The sequence below is a fragment of the Triturus cristatus genome, chromosome 10 (assembly GCF_964204655.1).
Source record: "Triturus cristatus chromosome 10, aTriCri1.1, whole genome shotgun sequence".
Lineage (NCBI taxonomy): Eukaryota > Metazoa > Chordata > Amphibia > Caudata > Salamandridae > Triturus > Triturus cristatus.
Window position 1 is genome coordinate 1,244,913,174 of NC_140593.1, and position 16,561 is coordinate 1,244,929,734.

Here is a 16,561-nt window from a genome sequence, read left to right on the forward strand (position 1 = left end):
CTAAAGTGCAAGTATGGTTGATTTGTGGCGCTAGGAACACTTATTCATTTTTTAACAAGTGGGACATTTGCTTGATATTGCAATAGGTTTAGCGATACCTGTGGCAATTTGTACTGCAACATGACCTTACCTCGTGCTTAAGAAGGGAGTTATGACTTCCTAAAATGAGCCCTATGAAGAGAGAGATTTTTGCAGAATACTCTTCTATGCCATTATCTCTCTTTTAGAATCTTCAGTCTGTAGACAATGATTTGTTTCAAGAACTTGAGCAGTACGTGTTTTCCTATGTTTATTTATGTATAAATCTGGGGGCACTTGATGAGTCAGACACATGACACAGAGTTATATACTTTTCTTTTTGTAGAGCGGGGCCCTCTTCCCTGAGCTGTCGCCAGGTTGAGGTGAGGCTATAAATATCCTTCAAATTGGGTGAGTTATTTTCCACCTTTGAAATTTGTGATGTAAGGGACATATTATAAGGCCCTTTATCAACCTATTTTGTTGTGTGTTGTTGTTCAGATTATGGGTGATTGACCTGACAGAGGCCTAATTTCTGTTCTTTTAGGTATTTCCAGTATTACTGAAGAATACACTGGAAAATGGTCTAGTAACACAACAATATTTTGTTTTCGCACCTCTATGGTTTTTTCACTTTAGCAGCAGCTTTGTATATTTCTAAGGTCCTGATGAAAGCCCGGATTCTTTTCTGATCAGAGGGGCTGAAACATGTTGACCGTGTGTTCACAATCAGCAGTCTAATTTCCATACTGCTGTTGCACTGCTTTTTATGCCTGCCAGTGGGAGCAAGCCAATAAAGTTAGAGCCATTTGCTATTCACTAGGTAGTTTTAAATCACCTTTATTTTTTACTTTGCGCTGCGATGTTTTGTACTTTACCTCATTCACCGCGGGACGTTAGGATCCCAGTGAGTGCAGCAGCTTCTACATCCCTGAGCTCCTCCCTCACGTGAGGGGGTTGTAGCCCTCAGTGGAACTAGGTTTTTCCACTGAGAGGAGATTCCCAAATGATGAAGCAGGCGACCTTTGATGAGTGAGGGTAATCGTCCTAAAGGGATTTTTCTCCTTTAGTGAGAGTCGATACCTTAACTTAATCTGTCACTTCAAACACACATCATAAGCTTAGACCCAAGGAGTTTTTGTGTTATAGTATGTTGTAAGCAGGGGACACTCTCCTTGCAGGTCATTAAATTCAGTCCCTTGGACCCTCCAGTCTCTGTTTTTGTTGTTACTGCACTGGTGTCCACCCAGCTACGGCTAAAGGGTTAGACAATCTGTAAACGTAATTTTTGTGGTACAGACAGGCGCCGGCATGGGGTCACGGCCACAATCACATGGGTGTAGACCAATCAGTGTCCTTACTCTAAAACGTCTCGATGGAACTGCTTCTGCCGGTTCCCCAGGAACTCTCCAATCATCTGACGACTTAAGCCTTTCCGCTCCAGGATGAAATGCGCAACGCCAACAGGTGTATCGGATAGAAAGCCGCGCTCGATGAGGTACTGGATTCCTTTCTCTGGCTTCCTACAAATAAAAAATGGCAAGTTAGCACAAGTGTTCACAGCTAGGATGCACCCAACCATCTTCCTACTCTGCGTCACTTCTCAGGGGCAAGACCGTCCCAGCGGCCAACATGTGGACATCTGAGGCTACAAGTGTGGCTACACAGGGGCTGTACTGTGGCACAGAGCCTGGGCTGTGGCACAGAGCCTGGGCTGTGGCACAGACCCTGGGCTGTACACAGAGGCTGGACTGTGGCACATAGTTGGGATACAAAGAAAACAGATAACAAAAAACCTCTGCAAGGGAGTTTAACCACTCAAGAGTGTAGGGAGGGGGAGTAAAGGCTCAGCAGAGTGGTCAGGGAAGTTCTGTTCAGTTATCTGTCATCTAATCACTGTTTCTGTTCTATGACACCCAGCGAAGATGGAGCATCTAGAGGAGAGGAGAGGAGAGGAGAGGGGAGCAGAGGGGAGAGGAGGAGGAGAGATGTGGGGAGAAGTGGGGAGGGGAGGGGAGGAGAAGGGAGGGAAATGGAGGAGAGAGGAGAGGAGAGGGGAGGGAAAGAGAGGAGAGGGAAGAGGAGAGAACAGAGGAGAGGGGACAGATGTGGGGAGAGGGTAGGAGAGAAGAGGAGAGGGGAGGGCAGGGAGAGGAGAGGGGAGGAGAGGAGAGGGGAGGAGAGCAGAGGGGAGGAGAGCAGAGGGGAGGGGAGGAGAGCAGAGGAGAGAGGAGAGGGTAGGAGAAGAGGAGAAGAGAGGACAGGGGAGGGGAGGAGAGAAGAGGAGAGAGGAGGGGAGAGTGAAGGTGCCCACTCGCCTACAAGGAACCGCCCTACAGCCACCTCTCCCATTGTAGGGTGGGCCTTAGGTTTACTAGGTTAAGACCTATCAGCACTCCCGTAACAAGCAGAGTTTACAGGAGACGACTCTGCTTGGAAAAGACAGATCTGTCCTGACAGCCCCCTAACTTACCAAGAGCAGCTGAACTTCCTGAACATGCTTGGTTCTGCCTAAATATCGCGTGAGCTCTCTTTACAACATTCTCCTCACGGATCTGTGGTTGCGGGAAGATGGTTGGTAAAGAAATTGTTTGGTGGCTGTGAAAATCGGACATTATCTTAGGTTGAAAGGAAGGGCGAGTAAGCAACTAGACCGTATTCCTATGGAAAATGAAAACCATTCTTCCCTCCAAGGAGCTTGGAGCTTGCTTCCCCTCCCCGCAGATGGGTTACCTCACAGAAGGCAACCTTCCAAGTAATGTACTGTAACTCAGCCTTGTGCATTAGTTACTTTATTCAAACCTTCATTCTCTTGGCAACCTTGCTGAACTTCATGTTACTAGCGCCTAGAAGCCCATGGTTAGGTGTGCGCTTTATAAATGCTCAAATCAAGTCTCCCTAGATTTCCCTATGCCCTGCAGAACACCCCGCTCCCCCCACCTACTTTAAGGCAATGGAAGCAGAAGTAAGTAACCTCCCATGGGACAGAAAACCAGCCCCATAGCCATGCATAAATTGGTCAGGGGGTGGTATGATGGCGGGATCACCCTCCCAAATATACAAACATATTATTGGGCCTCCCAGCTGATCGTGATAAATCAGTGGCTACACGCCCCTCAAACGCGCCTGTGTTCCGCATGGATAGGCGTGTCCTGGGAGGGGGAGGAGCCATGAGAGCGCTTTACAATAAATCCCAGAAAAAAACCCTCATGGGACCTACTACACACACAGCGCAAATATGGTTTACGACACTCAAAAAACTAGGCTGGGATGGTATGATGACACCATTGACTCCGCTCTGGGAAACGCAAAGACCAGGTAGGCTCAGCGGCAGTAAGGGCTTCAAACAATGGGACCAAAGAGGATCTCAAGAGTAGGAGATCTCTGGTGAAAGGGAGAGGCCATCATATTTACCCAGCTCCACTCAGATCAAACATACACTCAAGACGGCCGTCCCATCGGGTACCGTGCTCCCAGAGGCCTCCCCGTTGGAGGACAGGCTCCTAACAGAATACATTGACAAGAAAGCCATTTCCCTAACCTATCGTAAGATTATTAACAATCACCCGGACCCCACACACACTCTTAGAGAAAAATGGCAGGCTGATGAGGGAGAGCTAGACGAGACAGATTGGCAGGAGGCACTCGCGTCCCCATGGGAAGAGGCGATACCCTCCAAATTAAAGCTAGTACAGTTAAAAATACTTCACCAAATCTACTACACGAGAAAAACAATGCACGGAATGGGAAGAGCTATTAACCCACTTTGTTTAAGGAAATGCGGGGAGATCGGCACCTTTTATCATACATTGTGGGAATGCCCAAAGATCATGAAATACTGAAGGGCACTTATGCACACCATCTCCCAAATAAGCGGGGTCACGGTGTCACCGGAGCCCAAGAGGAGTCTCCTTAATATCTGGGAACCCACAGATCTTAACCACAGGGCTCAAGACTGGGCAACATTAGGTATGATGTTCGGCAAACGTAATATCGCAAAACACTGGGGAACGCAGGCGGCTCATACACATCGCGAATGGTGTAATGATATGGACGGAGCTATGGTGGCAGAGAAGGCAGTATATATACATAGAGGGTGCCCTAAGAAATGGAAGCTGGTGTGGGGAAAGTGGAACGACTTCAGAGGGAATATCTGTGCTCCACCTCAGAACGGGTCAGCAATGGACATTAGTGATTAAAAGATACGACATGGTGTTACTCACTTCCTTGTAAATTCAATGTAAGGATTGTATGTGTCTCCGGGAGGAGCAGAATGTGGTGAGAAGCATGTTTGTATACATTTTGCTCAGTGATCAACTTGTTGTAAGTTTACGCAAATGCATAATAAAATATTTCACAAAAACAAATTCATATCAAATCACTGGCACGGTGAAGAAAGATGATTGAGAGCGAGCCTTCTTGTCGGCAGTGATGGCGACCAAGTGCACTCAGATAGAGCACAACTAGAAACCAGGGTTAGGGCCAGATTTATATCACCGACAGGCAGTCCGCTGTTCTGCCATGGTGGAGAGGCTGCCCGCCTCATTTACATATCACCGCCAAGTGGGCGGTCAAATATACAAACATTGCCAGAAAGCACTGTCACAGCGGTTCCTGGCAATACACATTACTCTGTCCTACTCGGCTGTGTCAGCAGGACGCAGACCTGTAGCACAGAGTAAATCTTTTTTTCTTTACAAAAAGAAAAAATATAATGCTCCTCTCGCCACTGGAGTCTCCTCCCATGGCGGGGAGCATTGTAATGTTTATACTGTCCCTTACCATCAGGTTTCTCCAGCAGCTCTTACTCCCCAGGTCGCTGAAGACGTTTGGCCACAGTGGAGTCAGAACAGTCTCCACCGTGGCCATTAAATTTGGCAGGTGGACCACTATATTGTCGGAGAAGGAACTCCATTGCCATTGCCTCAAAGTGCCCTCTCCGCCAATATATAAATCGGGCCCATAGTTGGGTAAAGAAGATAAGATGGTACCATTTCTTTCTTGCCATGTTCTCTGGTCCACCTTCTTGCTGACACTCTATCAGCAGAACCTCTTTCACTTGAATGCAAAGTCCTCGTTGAAGGAAGCTTTGCCTCCTTCAGGATTGCAAGCAATCACCAGATAGGATCAAGAGTTCCTGCTCTACGACCTCAGGAGCCAAGCAGCCAACCACAGCGATTGAAGGCTGGTGTGGAGAATCCTGCCTGACATCCTGGAAAGAAGATCTGGTCCAAACAGAAGTCACTTGTGTCGGATCAAAAACGACTGGAGACGGTCCGGGTGCTACCACAGACACGGCCAATTTCGAGCAAACAAATCACCTTGGATTTGCTGTGTCAGAACTTGCCAACCACTTTGGGGAGAAGAGGAATTTGTGGCAAAAACCTATCAAAAAATCTTTCGACCAAGTAATTGAAAGGGCGTTTCCCATTCATGCGGGTTCTTGGAAATCTGGAGACCTAAACAGGGCATTTTGTAGTTTCTTCTTTTACAGAAAGTTCTGCCGCCGGCCTGCCACAGTCAGAGAAGATGTCTCTTCACACATTAACGTTCAGGACCGACCATTTGTGGTTTTCTAAGAAATGGTCACTTAACTTGTCTACTTTGATTTTTTACATGCCAGGAAGTGGAATTGCTGAGAGAGTAATGGCCCTCACCAGTATGCTATGCTCGATGTTCTGAGCTTCCAGACGAAGATCTCTGCATCGTGCCCCACACTGCTTGTTCAGCCACTATATAGTGGACATGTTGTCCATCTGCAGAAGTAAGGGGCCTGCCTTGATCACTGGAAGAATAACTTCAATGCCAGATGCATCACTTTCAACTTGAAGACACATATGTGATGGGATCTCTCTGCTGGAGACCATACACCTTACGCTGTCAGAGTCCGAATGTGTTCACTCTAACCTTCCAGGGATGCGCTTGTCACCACAGTCAATGAAGGCATCAGTGGATGAAAAAGAACATCTGTCAGCAATAGCAATCCTTTCTCCAACACCACTATTTAAGGCTCTGGGAGACATCTGTATGCTGTCATCCCAAATTCCTGACTTCTGACTTGGCGGTCGTCGCCTGCTATATTGGAGGCAGAGATCTCCTACTTTCTTCCCCTACGAGTGAAATATAACCCTAGCGCCGAGCAGGTGTGAGTCTAGGCACACCCAGGGCCTAGAGGGACTGCGGAAAATGCCAGGTCTTCAGCTTCTAGCGGAATTCAAGAAATGAGAAGGAGGCTGTAATGTGTAGCCTCAGGTCATTCCAAGCTTTAGGTGCGATATAGGAGAAGGTTCGACCGCCGGATCTGGTTTTCCATATGCGTGGGATGTGTGCAAGTAGAAGTACTGGAAGGTCTGTGAAAGCAGATGTGATTGTTGAGGTGTGCTGGGCCAGTATTATGTAGTGCCTTGAAACTGTGGGTAAGGAGCTTGAATTGTACTTGTTGGTGTATGAGGACCCAGTGGAGGTCCGTCAGGTGTGGAGTCATGCGAGTGCAGCATGGGAGGTTGAGAGTGATTCTGGCCGCCGAGTTCTGAATGGTCCGCAGCCTTCTGGTGATCCCGGCAGAGAGGGTGTTCCCGTAGTCCAGCCTGCTTGTGACAAGGGCATACGTCATGGTTTTCTGGGTGCTGATTGGGAGCCATTTGAAAATCTTCCTCAGCAAAACCTAGTTGACACGTTTCAACGAGTAAGTCAGTCTTTGAAGGAATGTGAGTCCGGGAATCAGACCACGCACATCATGTTAATCTTTACGAGACATGTTCCCATCACAGGCTAATCATTTGCAAAAAGCACAAACTTGGTTAACAGAGGCCGGAATGGTGAACAATACAATATCAGCAAAAATTGCTTAGTTCCCGGATGAAAAAGGGATCCAAGGAAAAAAAAGACTCTGAGTTTTACAAAAAAAAAAGAGATGCTTCTAGCTAAAAATAGCCTTGAAAAAAGGAAAGAAAGTGATTGATTGGATTCTTCCTCACATGGTGGAAAAAAATGAACTTCCCCAAAGTCTCCCTGTTGGGCACGATGGAAAAGCACTAATGCCAGCAAAGGTGAATATGGCAGGATCAGTTTCATAGCTCTACTTACTTAAGAATGATGGCACCATCTCCTGTATTTTCTCCTTTTTCTCTGGCCTATGATATGCACTGGTATTTCAGCCAAATGTACTCTCAATATTTCTTTGTTTAATTTTTTTTCCACCTTTCCGGATGGGCAGGACTTTCAACCCTTTTGGTTCTGCCCTTGAATCCTGGTTCTGTTGTGCATCTCAGGGCTCGGCCACGGAACCCACTCTTTTCAATATTTATGTTCTCCCCTTGCTGCTCTGATCCAGTCCTTTGACTTCAATCTCTCTGCCAATGACAGGCGGTTTATACTGAGACTTGATGACGAGCCTTTGCCGAAACATTGGTTCTCAGATTGTATGCCCGCGATTTATTCCTCCAAATCACTGTACCTCAACTCTGGCAATTCTCCTTGTTGAAACATTATCTTGGAGCCCCCTCCTGATAGTCTTCAGACTTAGAATCACACCCCTCCCCAATCCCTTCTGGTTGCAACCTGTGGTGCTCCTGGACCACCAGCTACAAATCTTATCTCAGATCTGCACAGTGACTGCCACATGCTTCCTGCTGTCGTGCATTCTCTGTAAGGTGCTCCTATTCCTCCTGTTAATCTACCATGAGTCTGTAGTTTGGATACCAGGACCTCCACAGGCACTCTACATCTAAGAGCCAACACATCCAGAGTGCGGTGGCCAAGCTGATAGTCGTCCTGAACCGCTGCTCCAACATTACACCACGCTTGAAAACACTTCATTAGCTGCCTGTTCACAAACGCAGTCCCTTCAACCGATGCTGTCTCTTCCAGAGGCTGCTCATGGCCAAGCTCCGGCCTATCAACAGAGAAGTTTCACCTTGTACAATCCAGTGCCTGTCCTCCAATCCGCAAATATGCATCTCCTTTGTGAACCAAGAGTCAAAATATACTGATCTGGAGCTTGTTATCTTCCAGAAACTCAAGATCCTGCACGTGGCTTTAGCACCCCAATCTTGTTATCTTCCAAAAACTCAAGATCCTGCACGTGGCTTTAGCACCCCAATCTTGTTATCTTCCAAATACTCAAGATCCTGCACGTGGCTTTAGCACCCCAATCTTGTTATCTTCCAAATACTCAAGATCCTACATGTGGCTTTAGCACCCCAATCTTGTTATCTTCCAAATACTCAAGATGCTGCATGGTCCCACACATTGGTGGGTGGATCCCACCCTTTGAAAATCCCTGGACACAGACTGATTCTTTTCCTGGGCCCCAGCAAGGGGCGTTCAGTCTTTGTCACGGTACCATCCCTCAAGGATTCTAAAATGGCTACCTCTGTGCAACCTGCAGCAGCTCTGTAGCTCGCTGGGAGCGGTGTTCGAGACACCTGCGGAGTAGGCTGGGACGGACACTACTCAAAGCTCTGCATAAATATTTCCAGACTAACCAAACACTGACCACACACAAATGAAACCGATGCCAATCACACCTTGTATCTAACCGTGCAACCCAGCCTTGATCAAGAATGAATGGGCGCATCCACCTGGGCAGGCCAGGGCCCCGCACGACTCTCGCCACCCATGAAGTTTGGTCTCACTGAAACCGGACTTCATGAAGACTCTGGACACAGTGAAATCACTGCTCCGTGATCAACGAGGCAAGGACATCCAGAGGGTGGTGCAACTCATCAACCATACCCAGGAATGGATAGGTAGACACTGCCTTTGTCATCGATAACAAAATAATTTACTTTAATAGTTCAACGTGGAAACACTGATCAAAATCTGCTCCATGTTCACCGAAACCCCTGAAATAAGCCACTATGCAAAGCCCCTAAGGATCTTACCTTCTATGCTCTCTTGGGATTCCTTACTCTGCTAAGAACCTTAGGTCCCTAACTCCCTTCAATATCTCAAGACAACTCAGGCAGCCCTGGAGCGTTGTTGGCCTCTGCCATGGTCACAGTGGCCAGTCCCCTCCCAGACCCCGGTCTGAAGTCACTCCCTTCAGGCACGGCATGTGATCGGGTGAACCGAACAACCCTGAGGAACAATGACACCGCCTCGCAACGCCGGGTTCTTCACTGCGGTTGACCCTGGCCTTGCTTTCGTCGACCTAGAGTCAGCTCCCTATGGGTGAGGCCCGAGGACTATATCCCGACTTTGATACAAGCAATGGGCGGATGTCTTTTGACCCCTAGACTGTTTTCTTTATACATATCAGATTTGCCTCAAGTTCTCACTGGAAGTAGAAGTAAGGGAGACCACAGAGAAAGGGAGTTGTCGTCTCACTTATTTATTATATGCTGATGACATTATTTTTGATTTAACCCCTAAATAACTATTTATCCCTTCTTCACCAATTTTCTGACTCCCATTTCCTACAAATCAATGTTTCCATTCCTTTCAGTCCACACTGTATGAGCAATTGATACCACAAAACAAAAAAGTAAAGTCCAGAACAAAAGAATTAGCTTTTACCTTTGCTGAAAACATTCTGCAAATTCTCAAAGAGCTTAAACGGCCACACTGTAAGCAGGAGGCCAGCGGCACACAGAGTAACAACGAGGAAATTAAGATAAAAACACAACTCAAACAAGCACTGGTAAAGCCAATAAGTTGGATCCTTTGAACACATTTCCTTTGGCACTTCAGTCTGCCAATGTTGTATAGCACAAGCCAAAAAAAAGGTGTGAAGATGATTTCATAGATGCATGCATGCGTGATGATGAATGCATGTGCATGCGGCATCAAAAGGCAGGTGAATGTGTAACCACACAGGTGTATGCGCACTAAATGATAAGGGGCCAATTAAAAAAAGAATGGTTCTCCAGCACACCAGAGAAAGAGCAGCACGGAGCGGGTGTGGGAGGTTGACTTTGGCAGAAGGCGAAGCACACAAGAGAGAGCAGTCAGCACACAAAGGAGGGAGCAGAACGGAGTGGGTGGGGGAGGTTGACTTTGGCAGAAGGAGAAGCACACAAGAGAGAGAGCTATCAGCACACAAAGGAGGGAGCAGCACGGAGCGGGTGGGTGAGGTTGACTTTAGCAGAAGGCGAAGCACACAAGAGAGATCTATCAGCACACAAGGGAGGGAGCAGCACGGAGCGGGTGTGGGAGGTTGACTTTAGCAGAAGGCGAAGCACACAAGAGAGATCTATCAGCACACAAGGGAGGGAGCAGCACGGAGCGGGTGTGGGAGGTTGACTTTGGCAGAAGGCGAAGCACACAAAAGAGAGCAGTCAGCACACAAAGGAGGGAGCAGAACGGAGTGGTTGGGGGAGGTTGACTTTGGCAGATGGTGAAGCACACAAGAGAGAGCTATCAGCACACAAGGCAGAGAGCAGTACAGAATGTGGGAGTATCGAGAGGATTCGGTGGGGAGTGGAGAAGCCCTCAAAGGAGAATGCTGGGAGACGCATTCATCCTCATGGAGTGCTTATCTGAAAAAATAAAGGTGTTCCCTAAAAGTTAGAGGTGGAAGGATACAAGCCTGCCAATCAAGCGGATGGTAAAGAAAATATGTGCAGGCGGTGGAACAGGGGGGATGAGGGGTTGCAAACACAAGAAGAGGAAGCTATAGAAAATGAAACCAGCAAATGAGTGTAACAGTAATGCCGACCAATGGAAAGCAAGAGATCGGCTGGCCGTCCACTTTCAGCTATGGTAAGCCACAAAAGATCTTTACCAACAAGACAGCTTACACCGTCTGGTGGTGAGACTTCAAAATGACTCATTTACAAACTATTAGAAGGAAAACGTCCAAACCCTCAAAACCACAAGTGGCAATGGAAACAGGAAGTGAGGTCTGGAGGGCAGTTAAGCAAAAGCACTTTACAGAACCCAAACTTTTCCAGCCGACCCTTCCCCCGTTACCAGACAGGCACCAGGCACCCGTGAGGTAGTCCTGCAAACACCAGGACCAGCCCCGACAGTCACCACGCGTGGAGGTTCAACATTTTGAAGGGTGATGAATACAGCTTCAGGGTAATCTCCAAAAACACGCTGCTGATAGCTGGGAAATATTTTAAAGCACTTTTTCCAAATACATAGAGTTAAAAAAAAAGATTTTTAGGGCCAGTTTAGAATGAAAGCTGCAAGGTGGAAAGTATCTGACACACTGTTCATGCGACAACCTGCTCCTCATTTTCTCATTCTGACTTTCTCCTGTGCAGGCGGCTCATGTCCCAAGTCTTCCTCCAAGTTCTGTACATGTATGTATGTACATATGTAAGTATGGATCATGTTACTTACCCTGTGAGCATCTACTCTTGGCATGTAGAGCTGTAGATTCACATGCTTTGCATACTCCTGCCATCTAGTGCTGGGTCCAGATGTTTGCAAGTTGTTTTCCTTTGAAGAAGTCTTTCCTAGTCACGAGGTAAGGTGACTCCTCCTTTCGGTGATAGTGCCCATGGACATCGACTCCATTGTTGGATTGTTTTCTCGCAAGAGGGTGAGAACGGAGTAAGTGAGTGTAGTACAGAAATGTCCATATGTATAATGTAAGTAATAAGAACTGCAACAACTACAGGAGACCTGGGAGGCGGGTGGGCACATGTGAATCTACGGCTCTACATCTCAAGAACAGATGCTTACATGGTAAGTAACAGAATCCGTTCGAGGCATGTGAGCTGTAGATCACATGCTTTGCAAGGACAATATAGCAGTACGCTCCCGAAGCGGTGGCAAACCAGTGGGCGTTGCAGTTGTCTGATAAAAGCGTTCTTAGCACTGCCTGCCCGACATTGGCTTGTTGACGTGCCAAAACATCCATACAATAGTGCTTAGTAAATGTGTGTGGTGTAGACCATATAGCTGCCTTACAATTGTCAACTATGGGAATGTTACGTAAAAAGGCCATAGATGCTCCGATTTTAGGAGAAGAATGTGCTCTAGGAGGTATAGCCAAAATTAGTTTGGCGTTGATATGACATGTTTGAATACATTTAAGCGCTAGGTGAACAGCTAGAAGCTGTAGGTAGTTGATGTGGAGACTCTTGTGTTTGGTGTCCCACAGACCCTGAACTGTTAGATGTTGTAGATGGGCACCCCACCCTGTGAGGGATGCCTCAGCTGTGAGCACGATCTGTGGAACAGGGTTGATTAATGGCCGCCCTTTTGATTTTGTATGTTCCACCGCTGCAGAGAGCGTTGGGTGCGGCTGTCTACCAACACTAGATCTTTTACTTGACACTGTGATAGATTCCGTTGTTGTGCTACGCATTCCTGCAGAGGATGCATGTTTAATTTTGCATAAGCAGTGTTTGGAAATGGTGAATTCTGGCTGCGCTGGGATAGGCTAAACCTGTTGGATTGTTTAGGATAGCTCTGAGATAGGGTTGCAGCTGTGCAGGTTGAAGGTGGGACTATAGCAAATTGATTGTGAATCTGAATTGATGAAGGAGGCGGATTGTAATTAGAGTGAGATGTGCGTCGGCTTAGATGAACCAGTCGTCCAGATATGGGAAGACAAGAATTTGCTGTCATCGTAGATGAGCTGCTGCTACTGCTAGACATTTGGTGAATACTCCGGGGGCTGCAGTTACTCCAAATGGGAGCACTTTGAATTGATGGTGTTTTCCTGCTACCACAAATCTGAGGTATTTGTGATGTGCTGGGTGAATAGGAATGTGAAAGTACGCGCCCTTTAAGTCCGGTGTTGACATAAAGTCCTTTTGTTGTAAAAGAGGAAGCACTTGTTGAAGTGTGACCATATGGAAGGGTTCTGACAGGGTGCTTACATGTTGGGGTCTGAGGTCTAATATTGGTCTTAGAGACCGTCCTTTTTTGGGGATTAGAAAGTAAAGTGAGTAAACCGCTGACCCTCGGTGCTGTATCGGAACAGGTTCTATAGCTCCTTTTGTTAGAAGAGCTGGTACCTCTTGTTTGAGCAGTTGTTGGTGCTCTAGAGAGAATTTGTGAGAGCAAGGTGGAATACTGGGAGCAGTGTTGGTGAGCTTCGGGCAATAACCATGTTGGATAATGTCTAACACCCATTTGCCTGATGTTATTGACTTCCAAATGGGAAGAAACTGATGAAGTCTTGCCCTGACAGGTGTATGATGATCGGGGGGAATTGTTATGAAGTCACTGTTTGTTGGGAGATGGAGAGGTACGTGTTGGGGTACCTCTGCCTTTAAAATTGTTGCCTCTATAACCGCCTTTGTAAACTCCTCGGGGGGAAGTATTGATTTTGTGATTTATAGGAAGACGTGTTTGCATCTCTGCTCGTACTTTTTGAGCCTCCCCTATAAAACGAGCAGCAAAAGGACCCTCTGTCGGAGGCGCCCGTAGGGCCCCGATAGATTTAACTACTTCTATTTCTTCATTTTTTCAAGTGATTCATCCACTTGAGGACCAAAAAGATGTTCCTCGTAGAACGGGGCATTTAGTAGTGTTTGTTGTACTTCTGGTTTAAAACGAGAGATTCGTAACCATGCGCGTCTTCTGAGGAGAATGCTGGTGTTGACTCCTCTGGCTGCAGTGTCTGCAGCATCTAACGCACATCTAATAGAGGAATTAGAAATTAGTTTTACCTCTTGTACTAATTTCTGTCCTCTTTCTGTGTTCTACTGGGAGATATTTGAGTAAGTCTTCCATTTCGTCTCAGTGGGCCCTATCGTACCTAGCCAAAATACCTTGTGTATTGGCTATACGCCAGTGGTTGGCTGATTGTGCAGCCAACCTCACCTGAGGCCTCTATTAGTTTTGACTCTTTGTTCGGAGGTGGTGCATCCCCTGAAGTTTGTGAATTTGCTATTTTGCCAGCATTGCAGACAACCAAGGAATCTAAGGGAAGCTGGCCCTTAATACACATTGGGTAACATGGTGGGGGGTTAAATATATATATATATTTTTTTGGCAGATTAATTCACTTTGCATGATTATGAGCACAATCTTCACCGTTATGCAATATGCCTACACAGTAATGTAGCCTTCTCTATGATGTTGCAGGATCTTCCAAAGAGAGAACAACTGGGGGTTCACAAACATTACCACGGTAGTTATTCCATTTGCTCCATATATCTATCCATTTCTTGGGGCACCCTCTAAAGACATACACATATTTCTCACGCAGCATGCACCAGTCTATGTCAGCTTTCCACTCTTCAAAGGCGGGCGGTGCCATGGCCCCCCCCAGTCTTGCCAGGTTCCTTTTTGCGACCATCAGCCCCAGCGTTACCCAAGTACGGTCCTTTCTACCTAAATCTGTGGGATCCCTGACATTTAAGAGACATCTCTTATCCTCGATCCCAACTGCAAGTCCGAAGACCTCCCCCATACAGGCATGTATCCCCCTCCAAAACCTCTGTATGTATTCACACTCCCACAGGATATGCATAAAAGTGCCCTCCTCCCACATTGTCTCCTGCATAGGCCCTCCTCCGCCCTTCCCATACTGACGAGCCTAGTCCCGGTAATATAAATTCTGAGTAGGATCTTCAGTTTGGCCAGGCGTAGCCTGGATGAGATTGCCACTTCTCTCAGAGAGGCCACTGCCTCCTGCCACTCCTCATCATCCAGTTCCAACCCATCGCTCCCCCAACGTTCCAGAAGTACTTGGAGGGGGTCTGGTGTATTATTGACCAGCTTCTTGTTCATCAAAGAGACTGCCTTCGTTGGTAGGTAACCATTGAGCAGTCTGTCCTCCAACGGAGAAGCACCCGGGAGGGATGCACCCCTCTGCAATTGTGTCATCAATGCATGCTTCACCTGTAGATACCGAAAATATTCAGAATCGGCCAGTTCATATTCGTGTTGCATAGCGGCAAAGGAGATCATGTCTCCTTTTTGCCATAGGTCCTCGATTTTCGTGATCCCTATTAGGTCCCACCTATCAAACCCTGTGGAGCGTCTCAGGGTGCCCAGTTGTTCCGAGTCCCACAAGGAGGTTGCCATCGTGAGCTTTCGTTCCCACCCCAGGTTTCTATTTACCCTGTGCCACACATGCACTGAGTGTCTAGTTAGCCCCATTAAGGGACTTCTCGTAGGTCTTGAATCAAGGGCTTGTTGTAGTTTCCCCCTGGCATTAACCACTTGCCCATTTTATAGCCTGGATCGTCTCCTTGTCGATAGATGCATTGGTTTATGGCTGCCAGGTGAGCTGCCCAATAGTACTTCCTAATGTCAGGTAGCCCGATCCCCCCCATCATACCAACTCAGTACAAGCTTAGGAAGGGGTATACGGCGGCGGCCGTCCCAGAGCAGTTACCTCTGGAGACTTTCCACCTTCTTAAAATATTTTGGAGGGACCGGATCAGGGAAGTTCTTGAGAGCATATAAAACCGGGGTAGAGACACCATTTTGAATTAGGTCGCCCTCCCCAATAATGAGAGTGGTAGGGTCTTCCAGTTGGCCACATCTTGCTTCAGCCTCTGCAGCGGAGGGGGGAAGATTCCGGTCGTAGCTAGCCTTGGGGTCCGCTGTGATAAAGATTCCCAGATATTGGAATCCATCTTTCGCTTCCTTCATGGGACACCCTCTGGGCAGTAGAGGTGTCTCACCACTGAGTTTGTACAACAGGCATTTGCTCCAGTTGATCGTATACCCAGAGTACCTCCCAAAGTTTGTGAATATATCCAGGACTCTGTGGATCGACGACCTGGGGGACGCAAGATACATAAGTATATCGTCCGCATATAATGAGGTGCGGTCCTCACATGTGTCGGCCCACCTCACTGGGTCTCCACGAATCCAGGCCGCCAACGGTTCTAGTGTAGGACAAAAAAGAGGAGAGACAGCGGACACCCCTGTCGCGTCCCACGGCTCAGCTTGAACACCTCCGATTTCTTATTGTTAGCAACCACTTGCGCCAAGGGCTTAGCATACAAAAGGCGCACCCACCTAATAAATTTGGGTCCGAAACCCATCTTGGTCAAGACTGCGAAGAGATACGGCCATTCTATTGTATCGAAGGCCATCGTGGCATCCAGCGAGACGACAACCGCATCTTCTTGAATCATACCCCTGCACCCCATAACACCATGCAGCCTCCTCAGATTCAAAGCGGTGTACCGGTGGGGCATGAAGCCCGATTGGTCTGGGTGTACTAATTTATATATTACCTGGATCAAACGTCTGGTGAGGAGCTTGGCAAGTATTTTATGTTCAGCATTTAGGAGCGAGATGGGCCTGTAGGACGAGCATGTATCTCTAGGCTTGCCCCTTTTATGTATGGTGACCAGTGTGGCAACCCTTTGGTCTAGTGGGAGCAGCCCCGATTCACGACATTTTTCAAACATTTCTTGCATGTATGTGGCGAGTAGGTCTGGCTTCAGCTTGTACAGCTTGATTGGCAGGCCATTTGGGCCTGATGCCTTACCGGGCTGGAGGCTTCTAATGGCCTTGTTGGTCAAGTCGCTTTCTAGCAGGTCTCTGTCATCCGCTCGGTAGCAATCTCTTGAGGGTCCGATATGAGTTCCCTGGGCCTCTTAGGGTTTATATTTTTAATCCACCCTGGGTATTCTAATACGTTCCCTCACTGGATCTTTAAAAATGACCT

The 16,561-nt window shown here is 47.4% G+C and overlaps 1 protein-coding gene across 3 annotated transcripts in view; it reads right to left on the reverse strand.

The window, feature by feature from the left end:
- The window catches only part of IQSEC2 (IQ motif and Sec7 domain ArfGEF 2), a 559,465-nt gene that overhangs the window by 350,232 nt on the left and 192,672 nt on the right, over positions 1-16,561 (reverse strand). For all 3 annotated transcript variants that reach the window (XM_085629906.1, XM_085629904.1, XM_085629905.1), the window contains exon 5: positions 1,380-1,541. In XM_085629906.1, coding sequence (XP_085486032.1) covers positions 1,380-1,541 — 162 coding nt within the window. The remainder of the gene's footprint in view (positions 1-1,379; positions 1,542-16,561) is intronic.